Below are 27,536 nucleotides of genomic sequence, written 5' to 3' on the forward strand. Positions count from 1 at the left end.
GAAAAACTTGAGGATAGACAAGTCCCCCGGGCCTGACGAGATATATCCAAGGAGTCTATGGGAGGCAAGAAATGAAATTGCAGAGCCGTTGGCAATGATCTTTTCATCCTCGCTGTCAACAGGGGTGGTAACCCTGGGAATTACAGGCCAGTTAGTCTTACTTCGGTGGTAGGCAAAGGAATGGAAAGGGTACTGAGGGATAGTATTTCTGAGCATCTGGAAAGACACTGCTTGATTAGGGATAGTCAGTATGGATTTGTGAGGGGTAGGTCTTGCCTTACAAGTCTTATTGACTTCTTTGAGGAGGTGACCAAGCATGTGGATGAAGGTAAAGCAGTGGATGTGGTGTACATTGATTTTAGTAAGGCATTTGATAATGTTCCCCATGGTAGGCTTATGCAGAAAGTAAGGAGGCATGGGATAGTGGGAAATTTGGCCAGTTGGCTAACAGATAGAAGTCAGAGAGTGGTGGTGGATGGCAAATATTCAGCCTGGAGCCCAGTTACCAGTGGCATACCACAGGGATCAGTTCTGGGTCCTCTGCTGTTTGTGATTTTCATTAACGACTTGGATGAGGGAGTTGAAGTGTGGGTCAGTAAATTTGCAGATGACACGAAGATTGGTGGAGTTGTGGATAGTGAGGAGGGCTGTTGTCGACTTCAAAGAGACATAGATAGGATGCAGAGCTGGGCTGAGAAGTGGCAGATGGAGTTTAACCCTGACAAGTATGAGGTTGTCCATTTTGGAAGGACAAATATGAATGCGGAATACAGGGTTAACGGTAGGGTTCTTGGCAATGTGGAGGAGCAGAGAGATCTTGGGGTCTATGTTCATGGATCTTTGAAAGTTGCCACTCAAGTGGATAGAGCTGTGAAGATGGCCTATGGTGTGCTAGGGATTGAATTTAAGAGTCGTGAGGTGACGATGCAGCTGTACAAAACCTTGGTCAGGCCACATTTGGAGTACTGTATGCAGTTCTGGTCACTTCATTTTAGGAAGGATGTGGAAGCTTTGGAAAAGGTGCAAAGGCGATTTACCAGGATGTTGCCTGGAATGGAGAGTAGGTCTTACGAGGAAAGGTTGAGGGTGCTAGGCCTTTTCTCATTCGAACGGAGAAGGATGAGGGGCGACTTGATAGAGGTTTATAAGATGATCAGGGGGATAGATAGAGTAGACAGTCAGAGACTTTTTCCCCGGGTGGAACACACCATTACAAGGGGACATAAATTTAAGATAAATGGTGGAAGATATACGGGGGATGTCAGAGGTGGGTTCTTTACCCAGAGAGTAGTGGGGGCATGGAATGCACTGCCTGTGGAAGTAGTTGAGTCGGAAACGTTAGGGACCTTCAAGCGGCTATTGGATAGGTACATGGATTAGGGTAGAATAATGGAGTGTAGATTAATTTCTTCTTAAGGGCAGCACGGTAGCATCATGGATAGCACAATTGCTTCACAGCTCCAGGGTCCCAAGTTCGATTTTGACTTGGGTCACTGTCTGTGTGGAGTCTGCACATCCTCCCCGTGTGTGCGTGGGTTTCCTCCTGGTGCTCCGGTTTCCTCCCACAGTCCAAAGATGTGCAGGTTGGGTGGATTGGCCATGATAAATTGCCCTTAGTGTCCAAAATTCTCTGATTAACCTAGGATAAAAGTTCGGCACAACATCGTGGGCCGAAAGGCCTGTTCTGTGCTGTATTTCTCTCTCTGCTCCTATCTTCTATGTATGTGTGTAAACCTATCTCTGCCATCAGTCGTCTCCCTTAATATGTTGTTGCTCCTTGGCATCTATCTTTCCTTCAGGAAGCATCTTTGGGTGTTTATTGAAGGTGCAATACAAATTATTGCAGTTGTTAAAAATTCTCACTTTTCAACCAGCTCATTGTTGCTGCATGGACACAAAGCAGAACGAGATAGGTCTTGAGGGATGCAGATAAATGCACTTCATTGAGGCAGATATTTCTTAAAAGGTGTTCATTTTGCATCAATCGACAAAAGTAATCTGCATTACCGGCACGTGGCACAGTGGTTAGCACTGCTACCCCCTTCGTGTCCAAAAGGTTAGGTCGGGTTTCTGGGTTTACGGGATAGGTTGGAGGCGTGGGCTTAAGTAGGGTGCTCTTTCCAAGGGCCTGTGCAGACACGATGGGCTGAATGGTCTCCTTCTGCACTGTAAATTCGATGACACACACACACTCAGATAGAGGCCAAGAGTGAAGGAAACGGACACATACCAGCGCACACACACAGTTACACAGGACAAAAAACAAACCCACGCACAGGAATGCAAAGGAAGAGATGTTACACTGAGGGATTGGAAGAGACAGATCCATGTCAGAGCACACATTGAGGAGTGGGACGGAGAAGGAAAGTCAAAGAGAGTGGGACCAGCAGAGGGAAGGAGAGGGATTTGTGCACGGACTGTGTGATGCAGCTGAGGAGTATATATGAACGAGTGTACATTTGAGGAGCTGACATTTTTGGTTTAACCTGTTGTTAACAACCTCCCGCAGTCTTCACTGGAATAACGTCAACCCAATAATCACTTCATGCAATCAACTTGTACCAGGCATCGCCCTTTAATAAGTTGAGGTCAGGAGGTGGCTCATTACCTGCAACACTGTTAACAGCTTCATGCTTACACATCAAAGCACATATTGGGGCCACTTGACCTGATCAGTGAATACAATTCATGGTTCAATAAACAAATGGACTGTAGCCTGATGTCATGCAGCAAGACAAAGCAGACCCTGTCAGAGTGTCAGCCCAGGAATAGAAGGCCTTCACTCGCTGTAGTCTGTCACGCTCAGTAGACAGGGAAAACTTTACATCTCTACACTCAGAGGCGGCATGAAATTTAGCAACTGCTCATTACTGTTTGAGCTCTTATGATTCCGACTCCGATAAAGGGTAACATTCTCCAGATGACCTTTCAGGGTGGGATCACAACATCCATACAGATAGACTATTCTGCACCTGCAATAAGATACTTACATTCTCCACTTTGCCAATTTAATTCCAAATCATGTGCAGAAAAGAAATAATGAGGAAGGGAAAGAAAGATTAGATGAAGAGAGAGAGGAAAGGGACAGGAAGGAAAAGTTAAAAAAAATACATTTTTAAAATCTCCAACAACAATTAGTACCTGAAACAATGAGCTTCCACATTTGCAATAGCTAATTTCCAGTGCTAAGGCATTTGTTGGGCAGCAAGTAAGACTTGTCATATCATTAAAAAATAAATAAAATAAAATAATCACTTATTGTCACAAGTAGGCTTCAATGAAGTTACTGTGAAAAGCCCCTAGTCGCCACATTCCGGCACCTGGTAGGGGAGGCCGGTATGGGATTTGAACCCGCGCTGCTGGTCTTGTTCTGCATTACAAGCCAGCTGTTTAGCCCACTGTGCTAAACTGGCCCCTTTCAGTGGGGCATTCAGACTGAAGTGGACAAGAATTAACTCTCTCTGGGGAGTTTATCTACTGGGAAAACAGTAAAACGTCTTACAACACCCGGTTAAAGTCCAACAAGTTTGTTTCAAACACTAGCTTTCTTAGCACTCCTCCTTGAAGGAGCAGTGCTCCGAAAGCTAGTGTTTGAAACAAACCTGTTGGACTTTAACCAGGTGTTGTAAGACTTCTTACTGTGCTCACCCCAGTCCAACGCCGGCACCTCCACATCATGGCTACTGGGAAAAGACAGCATGTTCAAGTCATTCAATGTATTTCAATAGTGAATTATAGCTGAAGAATCCCAACAGAGAATCTCAAAAGAGTCGCAGAGTTCGGATACCATGAGGTTCATGCTAATACCTGAATTACTATGGGTGTTAATCAGAGAGATACAGAAGCAACCATTCCATAGTTTGAGCCACTTATGTCAGGATTTTCAGCCCAGGCAGCTCTTGGAGATCACCATCGTCCACGACAATTCGGGGCCCAGAGAATTGCCGGAGCGGCCCCGGGCCCGATTCCGTCGGGAAAGTTGATTATCCGCCCCCACGCCAAACGCGAGTTTGGGGCGGGGCTGCAGTGAATCCAGCCCCAGGTGTGGTCTCACCAAAGTCGTGTACAATTTTAGCCAGACTTTCTTATTCCTCTACTTCAATTCCCTGGCAATAAAGGTCAACATGCCATTTACCTCCCCAGTTGCTTTCTGTACCTGTACGTTAACATTCTGCCGTCCTTTAATATGAGTACACCCGGGATAGACAGCATTGTAAACAATATAGATGGAAGCAAAATATTCCAAAGTGATATTAGTAGAATAAATGAATAGGCAAAACTGGATTTCATCATAAGCAAGTGTGGGATCATCCACTTTGGGCCGAAACAGGATAGAACAATATACTTTCTAAACAATGAAATGGCAGAATCTGTGAGGGTCCAAATAAATTTGGGGGTCCAGGTACATAGATCATTAAAATAGCATGCTCAGGCAGAGAGAGAATAATTAAACGGTGTTTGATGCTGCAATGTAGATCTAAAGAATGAGGATGCAAAGAGGTGGATGTGATGTTACAGCAAAACCCTGTTCAGACCACACCTGGAACACTGGGTACAACACCTTTGAAAGGATGTATTGACCTTGGACAGAGTGCAATGTAGATGAACCCGAATGATACCTGGACTCCAGGGTCTACGTTACAAAGAGAGATTACACAAATTACGGTGTGTTCCCTGGGATTTGGATGTTAAGCATTGATTTAATGGAAGTTTTCTGAAAATTATGGGGAACAGATAGGGTAGATAGAGAGAAAATATTTTGGTTGATTGAGGAGTCTAGGACTGGGGAAAAGGTTCAAGGATAGAAGGACATTTGAAACACTATTAGAAAATGGCAATTGACGTTAGGTCAATTGTTTACTTCAATCTGTGATGAATAGGTTTTTGTGAACCAAAGGTATTAAGTATGAAGGTATGGGTATACTGAGTTAGAATGCAAATCGGTCATTATCTAATTGAATAGCCGGAGGGTCAGGCTCGCGAGGGTATGACCTACCGTAGTTTCTATGTTACTGTGAGTGCGACTCATTGGCAACTCTTTAAAAGAGCTGGCATAGGCATGGTAGGCCAAATGGATCTCCCTGTTGGCTGTAAGGTACTGAAAGACAGCACGCTTTCCATTTGGCCAGATCTTTTAGTTCTTCCTCTTCATTGCGATGACTCTTCATTGACACCCAAACTGTGCTTAAATGAAGAGACAGGTCGCCATTGTCAAACCTGGGTGGATTCATTATTAAACCCATTAACTATATATATTCTTGTGGGTTCTCATGTGGGGCACTGGTGCACAAGGCAAGGATAGACCTCAGTTGTATCATTCCCCAGGCTTCCTTGACTGGCAAGAACTCAAAGGAACAGGCGCCTTTTAAAAATCCATTCACAGAATATGAGAATCGGTGGCGAGGCCGACATTCATTGCCCATCTCTAATTGCCCCTTAAGAAGACGATGGGGAGTTGCCTTCTTGAGCCGCTGCACTCTGTGTGGCGTAGGTACACCCATAGTGCTGTTAGAGAGGGAACTTCCGGATTCTGACCCAGCGACAGTGGAGGAACAGTGATATATTCCCAAGTCAGGATGGTGAGTGACTTGAAGGGGAACCTCCAGGTGGTGGGGTTCCCATGTACCTGCTGCCCTTGTCCTTCTGGATGGCAGTGGGTTTGGAAGGTACTGCTTGATTCACCCACTATCCTAGGCCTTCAAGGCAAGAATGTTAGACTTTTAATGCAACATGCAGCTCTTTTGAAAAAATGCTGTGAGAATTTAGGAGTGAGTCCACATATGATTATCATAAAGGATGGTCTGGAATTTCCTCTGGTTATTCAGTCACTGCAAGTTCATTCCCAAATTGGGTTCCAGTACAGAAAGCTGGAAAAAAAATTAAAAGGCCCCTAAATTCTAATAGAACCATTTGGCTGGTGGGACAGTGGCAAGACAGAAACTACGCAGGCCTGGGTGAATAGGCCATCTCAAATTACAGGAATAGAGCGATAAAACCAGAGGGATCATTTGTGTGTGATCTAAAAATCAAATGTGGATATGGAGGTACACCCTCTCTGGTCAACCCTTCTCCATAATATCCTGGGCTGCTGCCAAATTCGAGAGAGTTGTCCCATAGGATAGTTGAAGAACAATCAGTTGGAATATCTCTTGACATCTCAGACTCCTCCATCACCATCCCTGGGTATGTTCAATGCATCTTTAATGCTGGGGGAAGTTAGATGTGCTACTCCACCCCTTCCTGTGATTTCCACAGTATGACAGTGGTTAGCACAGTTGCTTCACAGCTTCAGGGTCCCAGGTTCGATCTCCGGCTTGGGTCACCGTCTGTGAGGAGTCTGCACGCTCTCCCCGTGTCTGCGTGGGTTTCCTCCGGGTGCTCTGATTTCCTCCCACAGTCCAAAGATGTGCAGGTTAGGTGGATTGGCCATGCTAAATTGCCCTTAGTGTCCAAAGGTTTGGTGGGGTTACTGGGTTACGGGTGTGGGCTTAAGTGGGGTGCTATTTCCAAGGGCCGGTGAAGACTCGGTGGGCTGAATGGCCTCCTTCTGCACTGTAAATCCGATGATTCTATTATTACAAATGCCTGAAGTAAAAGAGTATTGAAGAAGATAATGCAGTAAGTTTACCAATCGACTTTCAAAGGTGTTTGATAAAGTATCACATATCAGATTATCTAATGGAATTAAAGGAAAAGTGATATATTGGGCATACAATTGACTAAAGGATAGCGGGCAATGAATAGTGGTGATTGGCTCTTGATCTACCTGGACAGAAGTATGCAGTATGGTCTTGAATTACTTCCCCACATGTGTACCCTTAGTCATCAGTAAAGTGGTAGATGGTATCCTTGACAGTATTATAAAAGAACTGCTCGTGGTCGTCCCAGCTGGGTGGGTGGTGAGGAAACCAAAGCGGGAAAAACCTACTTGACCTTGTCCTGACCTGCTGTAGATGCACCTCTTTATGAGAGTTTGGTGGGACCATCCCACAGCATTAGGAGCAGCACGGTAGCATGGTGGTTAGCATAAATGCTTCACAGCTCCAGGGTCCCAGGTTCGGTTCCCGGCTGGGTCACTGTCTGTGCGGAGTCTGCACGTCCTCCCCGTGTGTGCGTGGGTTTCCTCCGGGTGCTCCGGTTTCCTCCCACAGTCCAAAGATGTGCGCGTAGGTGGATTGGCCATGCTAAATTGCCCGTAGTGTCCTTAAAAGTAAGGTTAAGGGGGGGGGGGGGGGTGGTTGTTGGGTTACGGGTGTAGGGTGGATACGTGGGGTTGAGTGGGTGATCATTGCTCGGCACAACATCGAGGGCCGAAGTGCCTGTTCTGTGCTGTACTGTTCTATATCTATGAAGACCCATCACCACATTGTGAAAACCCTCTACCATGAGGCACTATATGGGATTGAGCTAGCAGCTCACAACTCCAGTCATCAGCAAAGTGATGGAAGGCGTCGTGGACAGTGCTATCAAAGTCACACTTACCCACCATAAACTCACCAGGAACTCCCAGCTCCAGAAATCATTGGTCCAAATATGGACTAAAGAGCTGGATGTCAGAGGTAAGAGTGACAGCCTTTGACATTAAGGTAGCATTTGACAGTGTGACACTAAGGAGCCATAACAAAACTGAAGTCAATATTTCCCCTGCTTCTCTGGGCCCTCTCTGATTGAATGACCCTCTGTCTCTATGAGCATCTCCCACTCTGATCTCTGCTGCCTATTTTCTACTTCTCTTCTGGCTCTTCCTAATGTGCACTGTTGGATCTATCCCCTCTGAATTGCCACTCACTGGCTTGTCACTCCCTATCTGTCCCTGTCATTCTAACTTCTGCCTCTTTATCTCCCCTCTCTCTCTATTTGTCCCCTCCCTATATCTGACCCTCTATTCTCTGCCCACTTTCTCTCTATTTACCCTCTATCTCTCTTCTCTTATTTTGTCTCTCTTTCTATCTGCGCTCTATCCTTTTCATCTCTCTCCATCTAACGCTTCCTATCTCATAGACTCATAGAATTTACAGTGCTGAAGGAGGCCATTCGGCCCAGCAGGTCTGCAGTGGCCCTCGGAAAGAGCATCCCACTTAAGCCCATGCCATCACCTTATCCTCGTAATCCAGTGACCCAACCTAATATTTTTGGACACTCAGGGCAATTTATCAAGGCCAATCCACCTAACCTGCACATCTTTGGATTGTGGGAGGAAACCAGAGCACCCGGAGGAAACCCACGCAGACATGGGCAGAACGTGCAGACTCCGCACAGTGACCCAAGCCAGGAATCGAACCTGGGACCCTGGAGCTCTGAAGCAACTGTGCTAACCACTGTGATACCATGCTGCCCATCTCTATCTGCTCCTATCTCCACCTATCCTATCCCTTTATCTGTCTTTTCCATTTTTCTTCCCCTTCCGTCCTCTCCATTGGCCTCGACTTTCTATCTGCTCTCTCTCTCTATATCTGTCCCTCACTCCACCTATCTCAGTCACAATCTGTCCCTCCATGAGCCCCTCTATCTGCTCCTCACGTTCTCTCTCCATCTAGCTACCCTTCTCCCCTTTTTTTACCCTCTCTTTCTATTTGCCTCTCCATCGCCCCCACCTCTATATCTGATCCTCTATCTCTCTATCCGTCCTCTCTATCTGCCACTCCACCTCCCTCTATCTGACCATCTCTCTCTCTGCCCATCACTTTCTATCTGCCATTCTCTCTTTCTGTCTCTCTGTCTATCCCTCATTCTCTCTCTCTGCCCCTTCAGTTGCTCCTCCACCTGCCCTCTCTTTATCCATTCCTTCTCCATCTGCCCCTTCTCAATATCCACCCATCCCGCTACCTTCCCTGCTTTCTCTATTGGACTTTAACCTGGTGTTGTAAGACCTGTTGGACTTTAACCTGGTGTTGTAAGACTTCTTACTGTGCTCACCCCAGTCCAACGCCGGCATCTCCACATCATTCTCTATTTTCACCCTCTTTCTATCTGCCTCTCTCACTTTCTACCCCCTGCCCTCCTATTCTCTACCTATCCCCTCTCTCTGTCTACTCCTCCATCTCTCTAACTCTTTCTGTGCCTGCCTCCTCCTGCTCTACCTTCCCCTCCCTCTCTATATCTGCATCATTCTCCAGTTGGCCCTCTCATTATCTGCTTCTCCCTCTCGATTTGCCCCTCTCTCACAATCTACCTCTCCCTCTATCTTCTGTCCCTCCTTTTCCACCTCTCTCTATCTGTTCCTCTCTCACAATCTGCCCATCCCTATTTCTATATCTGCCCTCTCTGTACCTGCTCTCTCTCTATCAACCCTCTCTCTATTTACACCTCTCTCACTATATGGCCTCGCTCTATCTGCCCATCTGTTTATGCTCCCTCTCTATCTTCCTTCTCACTCTCCCTACTTGTCCCCCTCACTATCTTCTCTCGCTCTCAATACCTGTCCCTCTCTCACTATCTGCTCTCTCTATCTGCCCTCTCACTCTATCTGCTCTCCCCGTGCCCTCTCTCTCTATTTACCCTCTCTCTATCTGTCCTTTCTCTATCTGCCCTCTTTATCTATCCCCCTCTTTCTTTTCCCTCTCTATCTTCCCCCTCCCCCTCTCTCTCGGTGCCCACACTCTCTATCTACACTCTCTCTATATCTGCACTCTAGCTGCCCTCTACCTCTAAATGCCCTCTCTCTACCTATCTTCTCTCTATCTACCTGCACTCTCTATCTGTCCTCTCTCAATCCAGCCCCTCTTTCTTCTCCCTCTCTATCTCCCTCTCTCTATAGTTACCCACACTCTGTCTGTACTCTCTCTACCTACCCTCTCTTTCTTCCCCCTCTCTATCTGCCCCCTCTCTCTCTACTTGCCCTCTCTCTATCTGTTCCCTCTCTCAATTTAGCACTCTCTCTACTTGCCTCTTTCTCTATCTGCCCCCTATCTATCTGCTTTCCCTCTATTTGCCCATCTCTCTATGTGCTCCCTTTATCGGCCCTCTCTCTCTCTATTTGGCTCTTTCTCTATCTGCCCTCTTTCTATCTGCCCCTTTTCTATCTGCTCTCTCTTTATCTGCACTCTCACTACCGGCTCTGTCAATTCTGCTCTTTCTCTCTCTGTCCTCTTTCTACCTGCCCCCTCTCTGTCTGCTCTCTTTCTATCTGTCATATTTCTCTGACAACCCTCTCTTTATCTGCTCACTCTCTCTATCTGCTCTGTCTCTCTATCTGCCCTCTCTCTGGTTGCTCTCTCTCTCTATCTGCTCTGTCTCTCTATCTGCCCTCTCTCTGGCTGCTCTCTCTCCACCTGCTTCACTCTCTATTTGCCTCGCTCTCTATCTGCCTTCTCTCTCTATCTGCTCTGTCTGTCTGTTTTCTCCCTTTATCGGCCCTCTCTCTCTATTTGGCTCTTTCTCTATCTGCCCTCTTTCTATCTGCCCCTTTTTCTATCTGCTCTCTCTTTATCTGCACTCTCACTACTGGCTCTGTCAATTCTGCCCTCTTTCTATCTGTCATCTTTCTCTGACAGCCCTCTTTATTTGCTCACTCTATCTGCTCGCTCGCTCTCTCTCTCTCTGTCCTCTTTCTATCTGCCCCCTCTCTGTCTGCCCCCTCTCTCTCTATCTGCTCTGTCTCTCTATCTGCCCTCTATCTGCTCTCTCTCTGTCTGCCCTCTCTATCTGCTCTGTCTCTCTATCTGCCTTCTCTCTGGCTGCTCTCTCTCTATTTGCCTCGCTCTATATCTGCCCTCTCTCTAGCTGCTCTCTCTATCTGCTCTGTCTCTCTATCTGCCGTCTCTCTGGCTGCTCTCTCTATCTGCCCCCTCTCTGTTTGCCCTCTCTATCTGCTCTGTCTCTCTATCTGCGCTCTCTCTGGCTGCTCTCTCTCCACCTGCTTCACTCTCTATTTGCCCCTCTCTGTCTGCCCTCTCTATCTGCTCTGTCTCTCTTTCTGCCGTCTCTCTGGCTGCTCTCTCTATCTGCCCCCTCTCTGCCCTCTCTATCTGCTCTGTCTCTCTATCTGCCCTCTCTCTGGCTGTTCTCTCTCTATTTGCCTCGCTCTCTGTCCGCCCTCTCTATTTGCCCCCTCTCTCTATCTGCCCCCTCTGTGTTGCGGTCTCCTCCCCTGCTCTCTCTCTCTCTCTGTGTCTGTCAGTGCGTCAGTGCCTCTCTCTGTCTCTGTCTCTCCTCCCATTTCCCATATAGGGTTCTTTGTGCTCAGTCTGTAGCCAGCGGCTGCTCGGGGCGGAGCGGTGGAGAGTGGGGCAGAGGGCGGGCAGAGTATGGGAGGAGGCTGCGGGCTGGAGGCGGCACACAGCTCCCGGACACTGGCACTGCCTAGCATGGGCCAGGGGCTCACCCTGGCCGCACTCTGACTGCGATGTGTACCAGTCGCCAGCTCACCAACCAGCATGGGAAGCGCTGTTTCCAAACGCAAAACCCCGCGGAACCATGCCATCTGCTCGGCTGAATCCAAGGTTAGGTAAGTGGAGCTGGGTACAGCACCCCTGGTCTGCAACTGTTGCTGCATGTGGCATTGCCAACTTCCTAGCGTGTCTCCAACTCGCCTGAGGGACAAAGCCCATCACTGCCACAGGTGTCACCCCCCCCCCCCCCCCACCAACTTGGATAAGTTGATGTTGGAAAAGTTTGCTGTCTGCTCCGCAGAACCCCCCAAAAAATAAATCCCCACCCACTTGGAGCCCTGGCAAAGGGGGTGACTGCCTGTGCACCCAGCTCACCGGCAGCTTCGTTGTCCCTGGAAAGCTTATGGAAGCACCCGGGATCTCAGGGTCTCTGTTACTGTCCATGCTCCTGTCTTCTCACTGTCTGCATCTCCATATTTCTTTTTTTATTGCATTGAAAGGGAGCTCTCGCCCTCAGTGTCTTCTCGCCTGTTCTGTCCTTCCTCTGCTCCCTATCGTCTCTGTGCAGTTTCTCTGACCTCTCTCTTGTCCTTTTTCCCGCTCTGTCCTCCTGCATGAATCTCTTAGCTTTCTCCCTCTGTCTCTCTCTCTCTCTCTCTCCCCTCTGTCTCTCTCCATCCAAATGCCAAAGCACACCCTCTCCATTCCTGCTCCTCTCTCCACCCTGAGACAATGTGCAGGCTAACGTGAAGAGCTGAACACGATTCCGGCATCTACGCATTGAATGGGGCTGTCAGCCTGTTTAAAATAAACTGACAAATATTTCCTTGACCTGTGTCTCCAGCTAGGCACTGAGCGTTTGTCTCCTAATACCAGTTTTTTCCTGTGTTTTTTTTTGTCTCTGTGTTGTCTCTCTCTGTTCCTTCTCTCTCTCTCTGTCTGTAATTCTCTGTCTCTCTCTCTCTGAAACACACCACACTCAAGTTTAGACGGTTTACTCTGCCCAGTTGGCGAGGAGGTAATTGATCCCTCACTTTCTGGGTTGCTCCTGTGTGTTCTGTAATGAAACATTTTGAAGATGTAGCAGTTGGGAATATCAAATTATTAAATGTGCTTCACTGCCTGTCGGCAATGTGTTGTTGGATTTAACTGAATGGTATTTGCGATGCTGCTTGTACAGGAAATGATGGCTTGTTTCTGAGACATTCATTTGCTTATCGCCCCCCCCCCCCCCCTGTAGCTGCGGGCTGAGGTGTACCTCTTGCGTTTTGATGTCGGTTCATCACTCCCCCCACCCCACCCCCTTTTCTTTGTGTGGTTGTGTCAGGTCTGCGCCCCTCTGACTTTTCTTCTCCTTCTCTCCTTGCCCTGTTGCTGCGTTGTGGATTCAAACGTAAAGAGCAGCACGAGTTTTTGGAGAGTGCCTGTCGCAGAGTGAGAATAGCAACAGCAAGGACCCAGGTAAGAGAGCCGCTCTGATGTACCGTCTACACCGCCCCCCTCCCCCCACCACCTACTCCCAAACCCCCGGTTTCCCTCGTCTCCATTGGTGGAGAATTGGCTTAGACCACAACCCAGTGATGTATTATCTACTTGGAGTTGTTTGGCGTGAAGATGCTGACATTCTCTCTCTCTCTCCCTCTTTCTCTCTCCCTCACTTGGGAAGTCCCCTGGTAGTTCAGATCAGGTTGCTGCCACTCACGAGACTCACTGACACTTTTCGAGTGGGAGACACTTTGGATCAGGATCACTGTGAGATGTGTACAGAGGCACTGGGGAGAGGGGGCGGTGTAGGAACGGGGTTGGGGTGGGCATGCAGAGGGGGGGGGGGGGGGGGTATTCAGCCTCTCGAGTCTGCTCTGCCACTCAGTCCAATGGCCTATCTGTGTCACAGCTCTGTTAATCTGCCTTTCTTCAGTAACTCCTCACCCAACAATCAATCTATAATACGCAGTATTCAAAGGTTGAAATGGCTGCTTCTCGAGGCACAGTCCGGTTGTTTGTGTAAATACATACTTTCTGACAAGGGCCAGCTCGAAGATGAAGGGTACGCCTCCTTGTTCTGAATGCACCCCCCTCCCACCCCCAGAAGAATCCAGAGGATCCCTACAGTGCAGAAGGAGGCCATTCAGCCCATTGAGTCTGCACCGAACCCCTGAAAGAGTGCCCGCCATAGGCCCACTCCCCGGCCCTATCTCTGCACTGTTAGCCTTAATCTAATGGAGGGTGGAATAAGAACATAAGAACTAGGAGCAGGAGTAGGCCATCTAGCCCCTCAAGCCTGCTCCGCCATTCAATTAGATCATGGCTGATCTTTTGTGGACTCAGCTCCACTTTCCGGCCCGAACACCATAACCCTTAATCCCTTTATTCTTCAAAAAACTATCTATCTTTACCTTAAAAACATGTAATGAGGGAGCCTCAACTGCTTCACTGGGCAAGGAATTCCATAGATTCACAACCCTTTGGGTGAAGAAGTTCCTCCTAAACTCAGTCCTAAATCAACTTCCCCTTATTTTGAGGCTATGTCCCCTAGTTCTGCTGTCACCCGCCAGTGGAAACAACCTGCCCGCATCTATCCTATCTATTCCCTTCATAATTTTAAATGTTTCTATAAGATCCCCCCTCATCCTTCTAAATTCCAACGAGTACAGTCCCAGTCTACTCAACCGCTCCTCATAATCCAACCCCTTCAGCTCTGGGATTAACCTAGTGAATCTCCTCTGCACACCCTCCAGCGCCAGTACGTCCTTTCTCAAGTAAGGAGACCAAAACTGAACACAATAGTCCAGGTGTGGAATGTAAAGAAGTAAAGTTATGCTTTGGCTGTGAAATCTCTGCTTCGACACCATCTGGAAGAATATGTTCTAGGCTTCAGGAATGATATACTGACCTTGAAGGCAGAATCGGTACAGATTCACTAGAATCACACCAGGGCTAAAATGGTTAGATTCCAAGTGTTCATAGAATTTGAATGTAAGATGAAGGATGATATAATTTGAGTGTTTCAGTAGATTGTAGGGTGGATCGTGAGAAACGTGTGGCACAGTGGTTAGCACTACTGCTTCACAGCGCCAGGGACCCGAGTTCGATTCCGGCCTTGGGCGACTGTCTATCATGGCCAATCCACCTAACCTGCACATCTTTGGGCTGTGGGAGGAAACCGGAGCACCCGGAGGAAACCGGAGCACCCGGAGGAAACCTACGCAGACACGGGGAGAAAGTGCAAACTCCGCATAGATAGTCACCCAAGGCCGGAATCGAACTCGGGTCCCTGGCACTGTGAAGCAGCTGTGCATAGTCTCACACATTTTGTCTGTAACTCTGTAAGTTTCTCATCTTCATGTACCTGTCAAATTTGCTTTTAAAATTATTCACTGAATCACTTGCCACCACCTTTTCAGGTAGAGTGTCCTAGATCCTATCAACTTGACGTGAAAACATTTCTCCTCGTCACACTTCTGATTGGTATTGTAAACCAACCAGGTTGTGTGTGTGTGACTATGTGTGTGTGTGATTGTGTGACTATGTCTGTGACTGTTGTGTGAGACTGTGTGTGACTGTGTATGTGAACTGTGTATGTTTGACGACTGTGTGTCTGAGACTATGTGTGATTGTGTGTGTTTGCGTGTGTGACTGTGTGTGATTGTATGTGTGTGTGTGAGACTGTGTTTGCGTATTTGTGTGTGTGAGACTGTGACTGTGTATGTATTTGTTTGACTATGCATGTATATCTGACTATGTGTGTATTTGATTGTGTGCCTGTGTGTCTGACTGTGTGACCGTGTGTGTGACTGTGTTTGTGTTTGTGTATTTGTGTGTGTGTGTATCTGACTGTGTGTCTCTGTGTCTATTTGTTTGATTCTGTACGTGTGTATCTGACTGTGATTGTGTGTGACTGTGTGAAAATGTGTGTGACTGTGTATTTGTGTGTGTGAGACTGTGTGTGACTGTGTGTATTTGTTTGACTGTGTGCGTATGAATCTGACTGTGATTGTGTGCAACTGTGTGTGTGACTATTTGTGTGTGTGTGTGTGAGACTATTTGTGTATTTGTGTGTGTGAGGTCGTGTGTGACTGTGTGTATTTGTTTGACTGTGTGCGTGTGGATTTGACTGTTCATGGGACTGTGTGTGTGTGAGACAGAGAGATTGAGTGGATTGTATGCCTATGAGATTATGTGCGCTTGCACATGTACTCCATGCACAACATTATTCTGCAAAGTTTGGACCAACCACTATCTGGTTGATGTGTGAAAGGGGGAGAATAATGCATAACCATGTTAGTCTGTGAACAGAAATAGAGGGAAACAGTCAATCAGAGCTTCAGTTCCTTCCAGGAGACAGATTTACTCATGTCACCCTATACTTTTGTAATGTAGAGAAAGAAATAAACATGCATTTATGTAGCACCTTTCATGACATAAGGATGGCACAAAGTGCCTTATAGTCAATGTTGAAATTGTTGTGACGGTGGTCACTGTTGCAATGCTACAACCAATTTGCGCACACCAAGCTCCCTCAAAGAATGTCACAATGATGAGTGGATAATCTGTTTTTATTGATGTTGGTTGGGGGGGGGGGGGGGGGGGGAATAAACATAGGCCAGCATTGGGAGAACTCCCCTGGTCTTCTTCAAAATAGTTCTGTGGGATCTTCTACGTCCACCTTAAGAGGGCTGAGGTGGCCTGGGGTTTTTCTCATCAACAGGGGAGCACCTTTGACAGTGCAGCACTCCCTCAGCGCTGCAGGATTATTTGCTTGAGTTGCTGGAGGGGGAATTGGGAATGTCAGCCTTCTGTCTCAGCACTGAGTGTGCTGCCACTGAGTCACTGGCTGATGCCAGCTCGGAACCCAGGTGTTTCTGGGATTGTCACAGAGGTTGGTCACACAGCAGTGAGAGAGATTTGGGTGGGGGGGGGGGGGGGGGGGGGGGGGCTAACTCCCACTTTGAACCTTTACAACTTGGGGAAATAAAAATTGACCCCCCCCCCCCCCCCCCCCACACCCACAGTCCCACCCTCAGTCCCCTAAAACCCTGTGTTAAGCTCGGCTCAGGATCGATCTGTCAAATTTAATCTTTCCTCAGGAAATGCAGAAGTGGCAAGTTATTTGGCTAGATGCAAATGACGGATAAATGCTGCACACCTATATGAGCTTGGCCATCAGAAACGATTCAGTGCCTGTCCTTTAGTATAATCCGTTACCCTTCTGTTGAGCACTTAGCTTAATGAAAAGTGGACTCAGTAGCTGAACATTTGCTGCGGAGAAATTGCACAACCTGGAACTGCTGATAGAGACAGAGACAGAGAGGGGGGAATGAGAGTGAGGGAAGAAGAGCAGGGAAGAGCGTGGAGAGGAAGATTTTTAAAAAAGGGAAGAGATTGAGACAGAGAGAGAAAGCGATGGAGAGTAAAAGACAATCCAAGTGAGAGAGATGTAAAGTGAGAGAAAGAGGGAGCTGTGCTGACCTCAGCTGTATCCTCAATTCCACCTCTTCCCCGAAGGTGGATGTCCAAACAGAAACAAAAATGGAAGCAGTTTAAATGCCAGGAGGGACAAACCTCTGTCCCAGTTCTAATCAGAATATCACAACATTAATCAAAATCGCTGGGAAAAGCACAATGTTCCCATGATGCAGAATCAGCTGATTTGCTGTTTTCAGAGAACACTGCATCATTCGATATAAATCCCTGTCTCCCAACGCAACTGAATTCCACTGATTCAGCGAACTGAAAGTCTTGAGATGTGGGATTATGTGCGAATGGGTAGGTTTTATTCGCTAATGTGATGTGTGCATTGCTGACCAGGCCAACATTTATAGCCGATTGCTGATTGCTTTTGAGAAGGTTTCTCATAGATTTCATAGAATTTACAGTGCTGAGGGGGCCATTCGGCCCATCGAGTCTGCACCGGCCCTGGGAAAGAGCACCCTACTTAAGCCCACACCTCCACCCCATCCCTGCAACCCAGTAACCCCACCCACCATGTTTGGACATTTAGCCTGGCCAATCCACCGACTCTGCGCATCTTTGGACTGTGGGAGGAAACTGGAGCACCCGGAGGAAACCCACGCAGACACGGGGGGAAGAACATGTAGAGTCCACACAGACAGTCACCCAAGCCGGGAATCGAACCTGGGATCCTGGAGCTGTGAAGCAATAGTGCTACCCACTGTGCTAGCATGCCGCCAAGATGAAAAGCTGGTAGTGAGCTGCCTTCTTGTGCCGCTGCAATCCCTGTTGTGTAGGTACACCCACAGTGCTGTTAGCAATGCACTTCCAGGATTTCGTGACAGTGAAGGAATGGCTGACATATTTCCAAGGATGATGAGTGACTCAGAGCAGAACGTGCAAGTGGTGGCATTCCCAAGCATTTCCAACCCTTGCTCTTCTATGTAGTAGAAGTGGTGTGTTTGGGAGGTGCTGTTGAAGGAACCTTTGTGGGTGGTTGCTGTGCACCATTGGTGGAAGGAGTGAATGTTTAAGAGGATGAATGGGGTGACACAGCAAGCTAGCTGCTTTGTTCTGGCTGGTGTCACACTCTATGGACGAAATTCTCCGACCCCCAGCAGGGTCGGAGAATCGCCTGGGGCCGCCGAAAATCCCGCCCCCGCCGTGGCAGAGATTCTCCGCCACCCGGGAAGTGGCGGCGGCGGGATCTCGCCACTCTGATCGGCGAGGCCCCTGCGGTGATTCTCCGGCCCGGATGGGCCGAAGTCCCGCCGCTGGGAGGCCTCTCACACCGCCGAGGTTTGAACCACCTCTGGAACGGCGGGATCGGCGGCGCGAGCGGGCCCCCGGGGTCCTGGGGGGGGCGGGGGGGTGATCAAACCCCGGGGGGTGCCCCCACGGTGGCCAGGCCCGCGATCGGGGCCCCCCGCTCAGACCCCGGGCCAGTCCCCTGGGCGCACTAATTCTCCTCCGCGACCGCCACGGCCTCCACCATGGCGGAAGCGGAAGAGAACCCCACATCGCGCATGCGCCGACCGGCGAAAGCCTTTCGGCCAGCCCCGCTGCCGGGGGCGCCAGTTTTTTGCGCCAGTCTTCTGGTGCAAACCGCTCCGGCGCGGGGCTAGCCCCCAAAGGTGGAGAGAATTCCCACCTTTGGGGAGGCCCGACCCCTGAGTGGTTGGCGCCACTCCCCTACTCCGGGACCCTCCGTCACGCCGGGTAGGGGAGAATGCCACCCTATGAGTGTTGTTGGGGCTGCACTCATCCAGGCAAATGAAGTATTCCATCACACTCCTGACTTGAGATGGTGGACAGGCTTTGGGGGGTCAGGAGGTGAGTTACTCACCATAGGATTCCTAGCCTCTAATTTGCTCTTGTCGTCATAGTATTGATATGGCTGGTTCAGTTTCTGGTCAATGGTAACCCCCAGGCTGTTGCGATTGGGAGGTTCAGCAATGGTAATACAATTGAACATCAAAGGGAAATGGTCAAATTCTCTCTTGTTGGATATGGTCATTGCCTGGCACTTGTATGGTGTAAGATTAACTTGCCACTTGCTGATCCAGGCTTACATATTCCCCAGGTCTTGCTGTATTCAGGTCTTGACTGTGTCATTGCTTGAGGCATTGTGAGTGGTAATCATCAGCAAACATCCCCATTTCTTGTCTTCTGATGGAGGGAAGGTCATTAATGAAGCAGTTAAAGATGGTTAGGCCTAGGATACTACCCTGAGGAACTCCTGCAGTGATGTTCTGAGATGATTGATCTCCAAATATTTTTTTTTTTTTAATATAAATTTAGAGTACCCAATTATTTTTTATTTTTTATTTTTTTTAACTTTTTTTATTTTCCAATTAAGGGGCAATTTAGCGTGGCCAATCCACCTAACCTGCACATCTTTGGGTTGTGGGGGTGAAACCCACGCAGACACGGGGAGAATGTGCAAACTCCACACAGACAGTGACCCAGAGTCGGGATTCGAACCCGGGTCCTCAGCGCCGTAGGCAGCAATGCTAACCACTGTGCCACCGTGCTGCCCCTTGATCTCCAAATATAACAACCATTTTCCTTTGTGCCGGGTATGACTCCAACCAGTGGAGAGCTTTCCCCCTGATTCCTATTGACTTCACTTTTGCCTGGGCTCCTTGATGCCATATTCGGTCAAATGCTGCCTTTGTGTCAAGGGCAATGACTGCCACCTTGCCTCTTGGGTTCAGTTCTTTTGTCCGTGCTTGAACCAAGGCTGTAATGAGGTCAGGAGCTGAGTGACCCTGGCTGAACACAAATTGAACGTCAGTGAACAGGTTATTGCTGAGTAAGTGTTGCTTGATAGCACTATTGATAACCCCTTCCATCACTTTGCTGATGATCGAGAGTAGACTGATGGGGTGGTATTTGGCCTGGTTGGATTTGTCCTGCTTTTTGTGGGCAGGACACAGCTGGGTAATTTGTTCAGGTAGATGCCAATGTTGTAGCTGTACTAGAACAGCTTGACCAAGGGTGAGGATAGCTTTGCAGCACAAGCCTTCATTATAACAGCCAGGTTGTTTTATGGGCCTTTGCAGTATCCAGTGTCTTTAGCCGTTTCTTCATGGCATGTGGAGTGAATCGAATTGGCTGAAGATTGGCATCTGTGATGCTGGAGACCTCCAGAGGAGGCCGAGATGAATCATCCACTTGGCAGTTCTGCCTGAAGGTGGTTACAAATACTTTGGCCTTGTCTTCAGCACTGATGTTCAGGGATCCCCCATAATGCAGATGGAGATATTTGTGGAGCTTCCTCCTCCAGTTGCTGGGTCTATTCTAAATCTATCTCATTTAGCAAGGTGCAGTACAACATGGTGGAGGGTATTCTCAGCGTGACGACTGGACTTCATCTCCACAAGGACCATGTGGTGATTTCTCTTACCAATGCTGTCATGGGCAGGTGCACCTGTGACAGGTAGATTCTTGAGGGTGAGATCAAGTAAGTTTCTTCACCACTTGTTGCAGTCCGAATCAGGCAGGCATTTCCTTCTGGACTCTGCCAGTTCGAACCATTCTTGGTGATGGGCACAGAAGAACATTCTGTTCTCTTGCTACCTTCAGTGCTTCCTCCAAATGTTGTTCAACATGGAAGTCAGCTGAAGAGGGGTGGGTGCGGTGTGGGGGGGAGATTGGTAGGTGTTGGTAGGTGGTAATCAGTAGGAGGTCTCCTTGGCCGCGTTTGACTTGATGCCATGAAACTCCACGAGGGCCAGGGTCAATGTTAAGAACTCCCAGGACTGCACACCACTGGTCTGCTGGGTCTGTCCTATCCAGTGGGATGGGTTATACCCAGGGAAGGTAATGGAGGTGCCTGGGAAGCTTGCTGTTAGGTATAATTCAGTGAGTATGACTATGTCAGGCTGTTGTTTGACTAGTCTGTGGGTCAGCTCTCCCAACAATGGGAACCATTTCAAAGGGCAGTTAAGAGTCAACCACATTACACGTCGGCCAGACCAGGTAAGGTTGGCAGATTTCCTTCCCTGAAGGGTATTAGTGTGTCAGTAATTTTATGCTCACCGTTACTGAGTCTAGCTTTTTAGTGCAGGTTTATCTAATTAACTGAATTTAAATTGCTTACCTGCCATGGTGGGATATGAATCCATGTTTTGGGACCATTAGTCCGAGCCTCTGGATTACTAGTCCATGGACGTAATGCCTGTGCTACTGTTCCCTTAGGAGTGCGGGATTGTGTGACGAAATGTGTGTGAGATTGTGTGTCGATATTTAGCTTCTTGGATATACCTATGACAGTCCTTGCCTATCACTTTCCCCTCCTTATTTCCTGATGTTCTGCACTGTGTTTTGCATAAAGTGTATTGTAGCTTTGAGTAAGAACCAGGCAAAGCTCTTATCCTATTGAAATCCACAGGACAAATTCAGGGTGCACACACAGAAGAATGAATAAGTTATGAAGCTGAAAGTAGGTTAATGTTTTTGATTCTGACAATTGATTCCAACCCGAACAAACTCAATCAACATTCTCGCAATCGAGCTTTAAATGACACCCCCGACCATCTCCTGATTTCCAGCATTTTTGATTTTTCTGTCCTGTTCCTTAATTGTTTCATTCATATTTAATTCAGCTGTGGGATGTGGCCTTTCCTGGCTAGGCCAGCATTTGTTGCCCATCCCTAATTGCCCTTGAGAAGGTGGTGCTGAGCCGCTTTCTTGAACCGCGGCAGTCCATATGGTGCAGGTACATCCACAGTGCTGTTAGGGAGGGAGTTCCAGGGTTTGAACCCAGCAATAGTGAAGGAACGGCCGATATATTTCCAAATCAGGATGGTGAGAGGTTTGGAGGTGAGCCTGCAGGTGGTGGTGTCCCCGTGTGTCTGCTGCTCTTGTCCTTCTAGCTGGTAACGGTCATGGGTTTGGAAGGTGTTGAAGGAGGCTTGATGAGTTGCTGCAGTGCATCTTGCCGACGGTACACACTGCTGCTACTGTGCGTTGGTGGTACAGGGAGTGAAGGTTTGCAGAAAGGGTGCCAATCAATGGGCTCCTTTGTCTTACGTGGTGTCGAGCTTCTTGAGTGTTGTTGGAGCTGCACTCATCCATGCAAGCGGAGAGTATTCCATCACACTACTGACTTGTGCCTTGTAGATGGTGGACAGGCTTTGGGGGGGTCAGGAGGTGAGTTACTTATTGTAGGATTCCTAGCCTCTGACCTGCTCTTGTAGCCACAGTATTAATATAGCTAGTCTAGTTTAATTTCTGGTTAAGTGATGTTCCCACAGGATATCGATGGGGGGAATCTGGTGATCGTTAGTACCATTAAATGTCAAGAGGCGATGGTTACATTCTCTCTTATTGGAGATGGCCAATGTCTGGCGCTTGTTACTTGTCACTTATCAGCCCAAGCTGAATGTTGTCTAGGTCTTGCTATACCCACAGAAAAACTACAGGTTAAAGATGAGAAGTAAAAGTGGCCAGAACAGTTCACCTCTGGGGACCCTGAAAAACCACTGAAAAAGTACTTTGGACATGGACTGTTTCAGTATCTGAGGAGTTGTGAATGTTGCAGAGCACTGTGCTGTCATCAGCGAACATCCCCACTTCTGACCTTATGTTGGAAGGAAGGTCATTGGTGAAGCAGTTGAAGGTGGTTGGGTCTAGGGCACTACCCTGAGGAACCGTTTCAGTGATGCCCTGTGGCTGAGGTGACTGTCCTCCAACAACCACAACCATCTTCCTTTGTGCCAGGTATGACTCCAACCAGCGGAGAGTTTCCTCGCGATTCTAGCAACAAGAACTGAGTAAGAGCCGGTCCTCTCTATTTAAGGATGGCATGCATACTGTTATGTATCCAAGGTAAAATCTGTGTCTCTTCTGATTTCTAAGCGTTGTTTGAACAACCCCCTTTTCTGTAATCATGCAGAAACCTGTGCTGGATTGACACAAAGTGCTTCTTCAGTGTTTTTTCAGAGTCCCCTGAGGTGAAACGTTTTACTTCTCTGTCATGACATGCAGATAATGATATACAGACAGGCAGCTAATGAACACAGAGAACAGAGAGGACACTCAGGGGTGGTATCTCACTTTAAAAGGCACAAGGCACTCACACCACCTCTTTCCACTGATGAACATCTACAGAGTGAGTCAGGGTGTATGTACAGTATCACACCTCCAGCACGTGGCTAAGAGCTAGTCTGGTTCAGTCAGACAGAGTAACCACACTTAGGTTAGCAGAGAGTCGAACTCATAGAGAACTGTGCTAACTGTGCTACTGGTTCAATAAATCAGATTGAACTAACTTCAAGGTCTGGAGTATCTTTTGGTTAAAGCTGCATCCAGTTGCAACCTTTGTTATCCCAGAGTACATAAACACATCATTCTCATCTTTAACCTGTAGTTTCCCAGTGGGTACAGTGTGCACCGAGAGGGGAATTTTTTGCAATAAAGGGTTAAATGCTGATGCTTCTGAATTATTCTGTATCTCAGCTACTCACTCTCCTTCACTATCTCTGAGATGTTATTGTGTAAGGGCTGGAGGTAAGAGGTCAGAGGAAGGGGTCAGACAAATTAACACACAATTTTATATATGCTGTAGGCGAAAAAAAAAGATTTTAAACATCCATTTCTGATGCAACGCAATCCCAGCAGATTTTCTACAGCCAACCATTAAATGTAATTACAATGAGACGAATAATTGCTGCTGTTAACCTGGAGTGAGTTGGCCCAGAGCCTGGGTGTGTGCAATCAGTCAGCCTATGTGTTCTGATTCAATCCAAGTCAAAAACAACCTTCAGCCACCTGTGTCTGTGGGTGTTTCTCTGTGTTTGTGTAGATATGTTTCTGTAATTCTCCCTGTGTTTGTACCTATCTGTGGGTGTGACTTTGGATGTGACCTTGCCTATTGTGGGCGTATATCTGACAATGTATATGTGGCTGACTGTCAGTATGTGTGCTTGTGTGTGCATTTCTATCTGTAGACCTGTGTACGTGCTTGGTTATGTTTACATTTGCATCTGTATTCATGCACATTAACAGAAATACACTTCTGTTTGGAGAGTATTTGCTTGCATATAGTTTTGTACATGTATTTGTGTTTGTATTTGTGTGTGGGTTTGTATTTATGTGTGTGTTTGTATTTGTGTGTGTTTGTATTTGTGTATATGTTTGTGTTTGCTTGTTTGTGTGTTTGTATTTGTGTGTGTGTGTATTTGCATTTGTGTGTGTTTGTATTTGTGTGTGTTTGTTTGTATTTGTGTGTGTGTGTTTACATTTGTGTGTGTGTTTGCGTTTGTGTGTAACTGTCTTTACCTCATCACTGCCCATCACTACATGTTGTTTGTATGTGTGTTTTTGCATAAGAACTAGGAGCAGGAGTAGGCCATCTGGCCCCTCGAGCCTGCTCCGCCATTCAATGAGATCATGGCTAATCTTTTGTGGACTCAGCTCCACTTTCCGGCCCGAACACCATAACCCTTAATCCCTTTATTCTTCAAAAAACTATCTATCTTTACCTTAAAAACATGTAATGAAGGAGCCTCAACTGCTTCACTGGTTAAGGAATTCCATAGATTCACAACCCTTTGGGTGAAGAAGTTCCTCCTAAACTCAGTCCTAAATCTACTTCCCCTTATTTTGAGGCTATGTCCCCTAGTTCTGCTTTCACCCGCCAGTGGAAACAACCTGCCCGCATCTATCCTATCTATTCCCTTCATAATTTTAAATGTTTCTATAAGATCCCCCCTCATCCTTCTAAATATGCACCCCTATTTGTGTGCACATGTATACTTGTGTTTGCATGTGTTTATGTTTGTGTAGGATTTTGTTTGGTGATTTTTTGTGTGCATGTTTATGTCTATGAACCCATGCCCTCTTGCCCTACCATCTGTACCTGTGTATATTTTTGTTCATTACACCTGGAAGAATATTTTCCTCAGCCTTTTGGCCTGTCAATCAAACCTCACTGAAAGTTGCACATGCCTCTGTACTAATGACTCTTACTGAGCTGCTCCCATTTCACTCACAGCACTTCACTTTCACAAAAGTGAAATAGTTCTAATTAGTTAAGGAACAAAACCAACATCCAGTGAAAGGCAGGAATGGGGCGGGGAGGCTAGCAGAGAAAGGTTAATGACGAGTTCTCGCTGTGAAATGCATCTTTTGATTTTCTCCTGCAGCACAACCCATGGCTTCAATTGATTATTCGCCCAGAAAGCTGCCAATGAATCAGCCGCCTGCCAGAGTGTCAGAACAGTGGAAAGTGGCAGTGATGTGCTCCCAGGTTTTAATGGTGTTCACATTGGCATGGTGGCAATAGCGGAGGCTGAGCCATTGACTTGCGACAGAATTAGTCGATTTTTGGGGGGCGTGGAGGTGAAGGAGGAGGTGGGGGGGGGTGGAGAATAGGTACATGATGGTATAGGTGCCTGCGATGATTAAAATAGATCTAATTTATCAACAAAGGATTTTTTTTAAGCATTGTACGACTATTCAGTATTTGAGGTCATTGTGCTTCTCAGTTTGTTGCCCCTGTTCTAAACTTTCCTGAGCTGATATTGCTAATTCATCCTGGGGCCATGTCCATTAACTTGTCCAAGTTGGCTCAGTCAGTAGCCCACCTCTCAGTCAAAAGGTGTATTCAAATCCAACCTGAATACAATATCTAGGCCAACACGGATGTGGTGCTGAGGGTGTGCTGCACTGCTGGAGGTGCTCCCTTGCAGATGAGACTTTAAGCTAAGGTCTCACATTGGTTCTTCCAGATGTTGTAAAAGATCCTGGGCTGGATTCTCCAATTTTCAGGCTGTGTCCGGAGGATCCGTGGCCTTTTGCGTCATAAAAATTGGCGCCACCCCAGCACCGATCCTCCGACCGGTGCGGGGCCAGCATGTAAAACTTCCGGCCTCCGCGACAAAAACGTCCGGAGAATTGCCGGGGGTCCGTGGCCGTGTGCGTGCACGGCGACGACCTGCAGCGGTTGCGCCATACAACATGGTGCCGGCCGTGCGTGGACATGACCTGTCAGATAGTGCCCCCCCCCCCCCCCCCCCTGGACACCCCCTCGCCACCCCCCAACACTTCCCCCAGCCCTCGCCGAATACCCCCCCCCCACCCGCCCCCGGCCAGCAGCGCGGCTCCCATCTGACTGAGACGGCGCTGGGCACATTCCGCAGCCGCCATGTCGGGTTCCCGACCGCTGAGACCATGGGTCAACCGCACGGTGGGTAACTTGGCCCACCATAAAAGGGGATTCTCTGCCCGATCGGTAATTACGAAATCAGCGACGGGAAACGGAGAATCACTGTTTTGAAAGAGAATTCTCCTGGGTGTCCTGGCCATCAGAGATACACCCAGATCACAATGTAAGATTGCACAGTGAACAGTGTACCAGCGATGTACTGAACAAGTGTACTGGGACGAGTTAGCGGGAGCTTTGGATGAGCAACTTGTCAGGATTATACAGTGAGCAGGTTTGAGTTTATTAGGATTATACGCTGAGCAGGTAAACAATACCAAACGAGCACTGATAGCTTAAAGTAAATAGGATGATTTGCTGAGCGGGTCAGTGTTATCAGCAATGTGCACTGAGCAGGTGAGATTACCCGCTAATGTGTTTGAACAGATTTGGATTCCCCTCTGTCATTTGCTTCACTGGCCCCAGAAAATGAAAGATTTCTTCCCGCTGTGCATTATGTAATGTGAACATAGCGGTGTGCTGAATGGCCTCTTTCTGTGCTGTAACTGATCTGCGGTTCTATGCTGCTGCCGTGAGATGTGCGAGCTGCTGGCCCCTGTGTGAATGACAGTGTGACAGCGTCGTGCATTGTCTGAGTGCTGCGTTATATTCCGTGTGCCACGGGTCTCCCAGGCAGCTGGGACCAATGCTCTCTGACCAGCTGAGAGAAGGAAACACAAGAAATCTCTCCGCTTCAGTCTGTGCGCTCAGAATTGGGGGTTTGTTATTGTGAAAAAAATGAACAAAGAAAATTTTTTCGATCAAAGTGGGGTAGTGACTAACCTAATTGAGATGTAGCTCCAAATCTATTTTGGAATTCAGTCTGTTGAAATCACTGATCAGCTGAACTGGTTGGAGTAGAGATATATCGATGGGCGTTGAATAAACTCTGTCTGGTGACAGATTTCAAACAGAATCTTCAGTTACACATAGCAGAAGGAGGCCATTCGGCCCATCGAGTCGGCACCAGCCCTTGGAAAGAACACCCTACCTAAGCCCGCACCTCTACCCTATCCCAGTAACCCCACCTTACCTTTTTTGGACACTACACTAAGGGCAATTTAGCATGGCCAATCCACCTACCCCTGCACATCTTTGGACTGTGGGAGGAAACCGGAGCACCCGGAGGAAACCCACGCCGACACGGGGAGAACGTGCAGATTCCGCACAGACAGTGACCCAAGCCGGGAACCGAACCTGGGACCCTGGTGCTGTGAAGCCATTGTGCTAACCACTATGCTACCGTGCTGCCCTAAAACCATGTCCTGGACCCAAAAGAGACTGGGTTTCTGAACTGAGTTGCTCTCTCCAGTTGTGCACTGCAAACGTTGGCGACAGCTGCATAAAACATCCCCCTCTCTACCCTGGCTGACACTGACTCTGGCTGGGACTTCCATATATATGGGAAGCAGGAGTCCCCAACATTCAAGTGGTCCATTCTTTGTGTGGGAACCTGGATGCCAGGCATCAAGCAGGTTGTGCAACCATGACTGGTATTGCAGCCATATCTTTTACTTGGCCTTTGCCAATATACAAACACATGT

At 47.9% G+C, this 27,536-nt stretch overlaps 1 protein-coding gene across 2 annotated transcripts in view; it reads left to right on the top strand.

Moving 5' to 3' along the window:
* Window positions 1-11,215: 11,215 nt before the first annotated feature.
* nsmfb (NMDA receptor synaptonuclear signaling and neuronal migration factor b) overlaps window positions 11,216-27,536 on the top strand; it is a 104,795-nt gene continuing 88,474 nt past the window's right edge. Inside the window, exons 1-2 of one of the 2 annotated variants that reach the window (XM_038782241.1) lie at window positions 11,216-11,446; window positions 12,730-12,791. In XM_038782241.1, the coding sequence (XP_038638169.1) occupies window positions 11,376-11,446; window positions 12,730-12,791 (133 nt within the window). In that variant the 5' untranslated portion in view covers window positions 11,216-11,375. The remainder of the gene's footprint in view (window positions 11,447-12,729; window positions 12,792-27,536) is intronic. The other variant, XM_038782240.1, reaches the window with a different exon arrangement.

Source organism: Scyliorhinus canicula, chromosome 21 (assembly GCF_902713615.1).
Source record: "Scyliorhinus canicula chromosome 21, sScyCan1.1, whole genome shotgun sequence".
Lineage (NCBI taxonomy): Eukaryota > Metazoa > Chordata > Chondrichthyes > Carcharhiniformes > Scyliorhinidae > Scyliorhinus > Scyliorhinus canicula.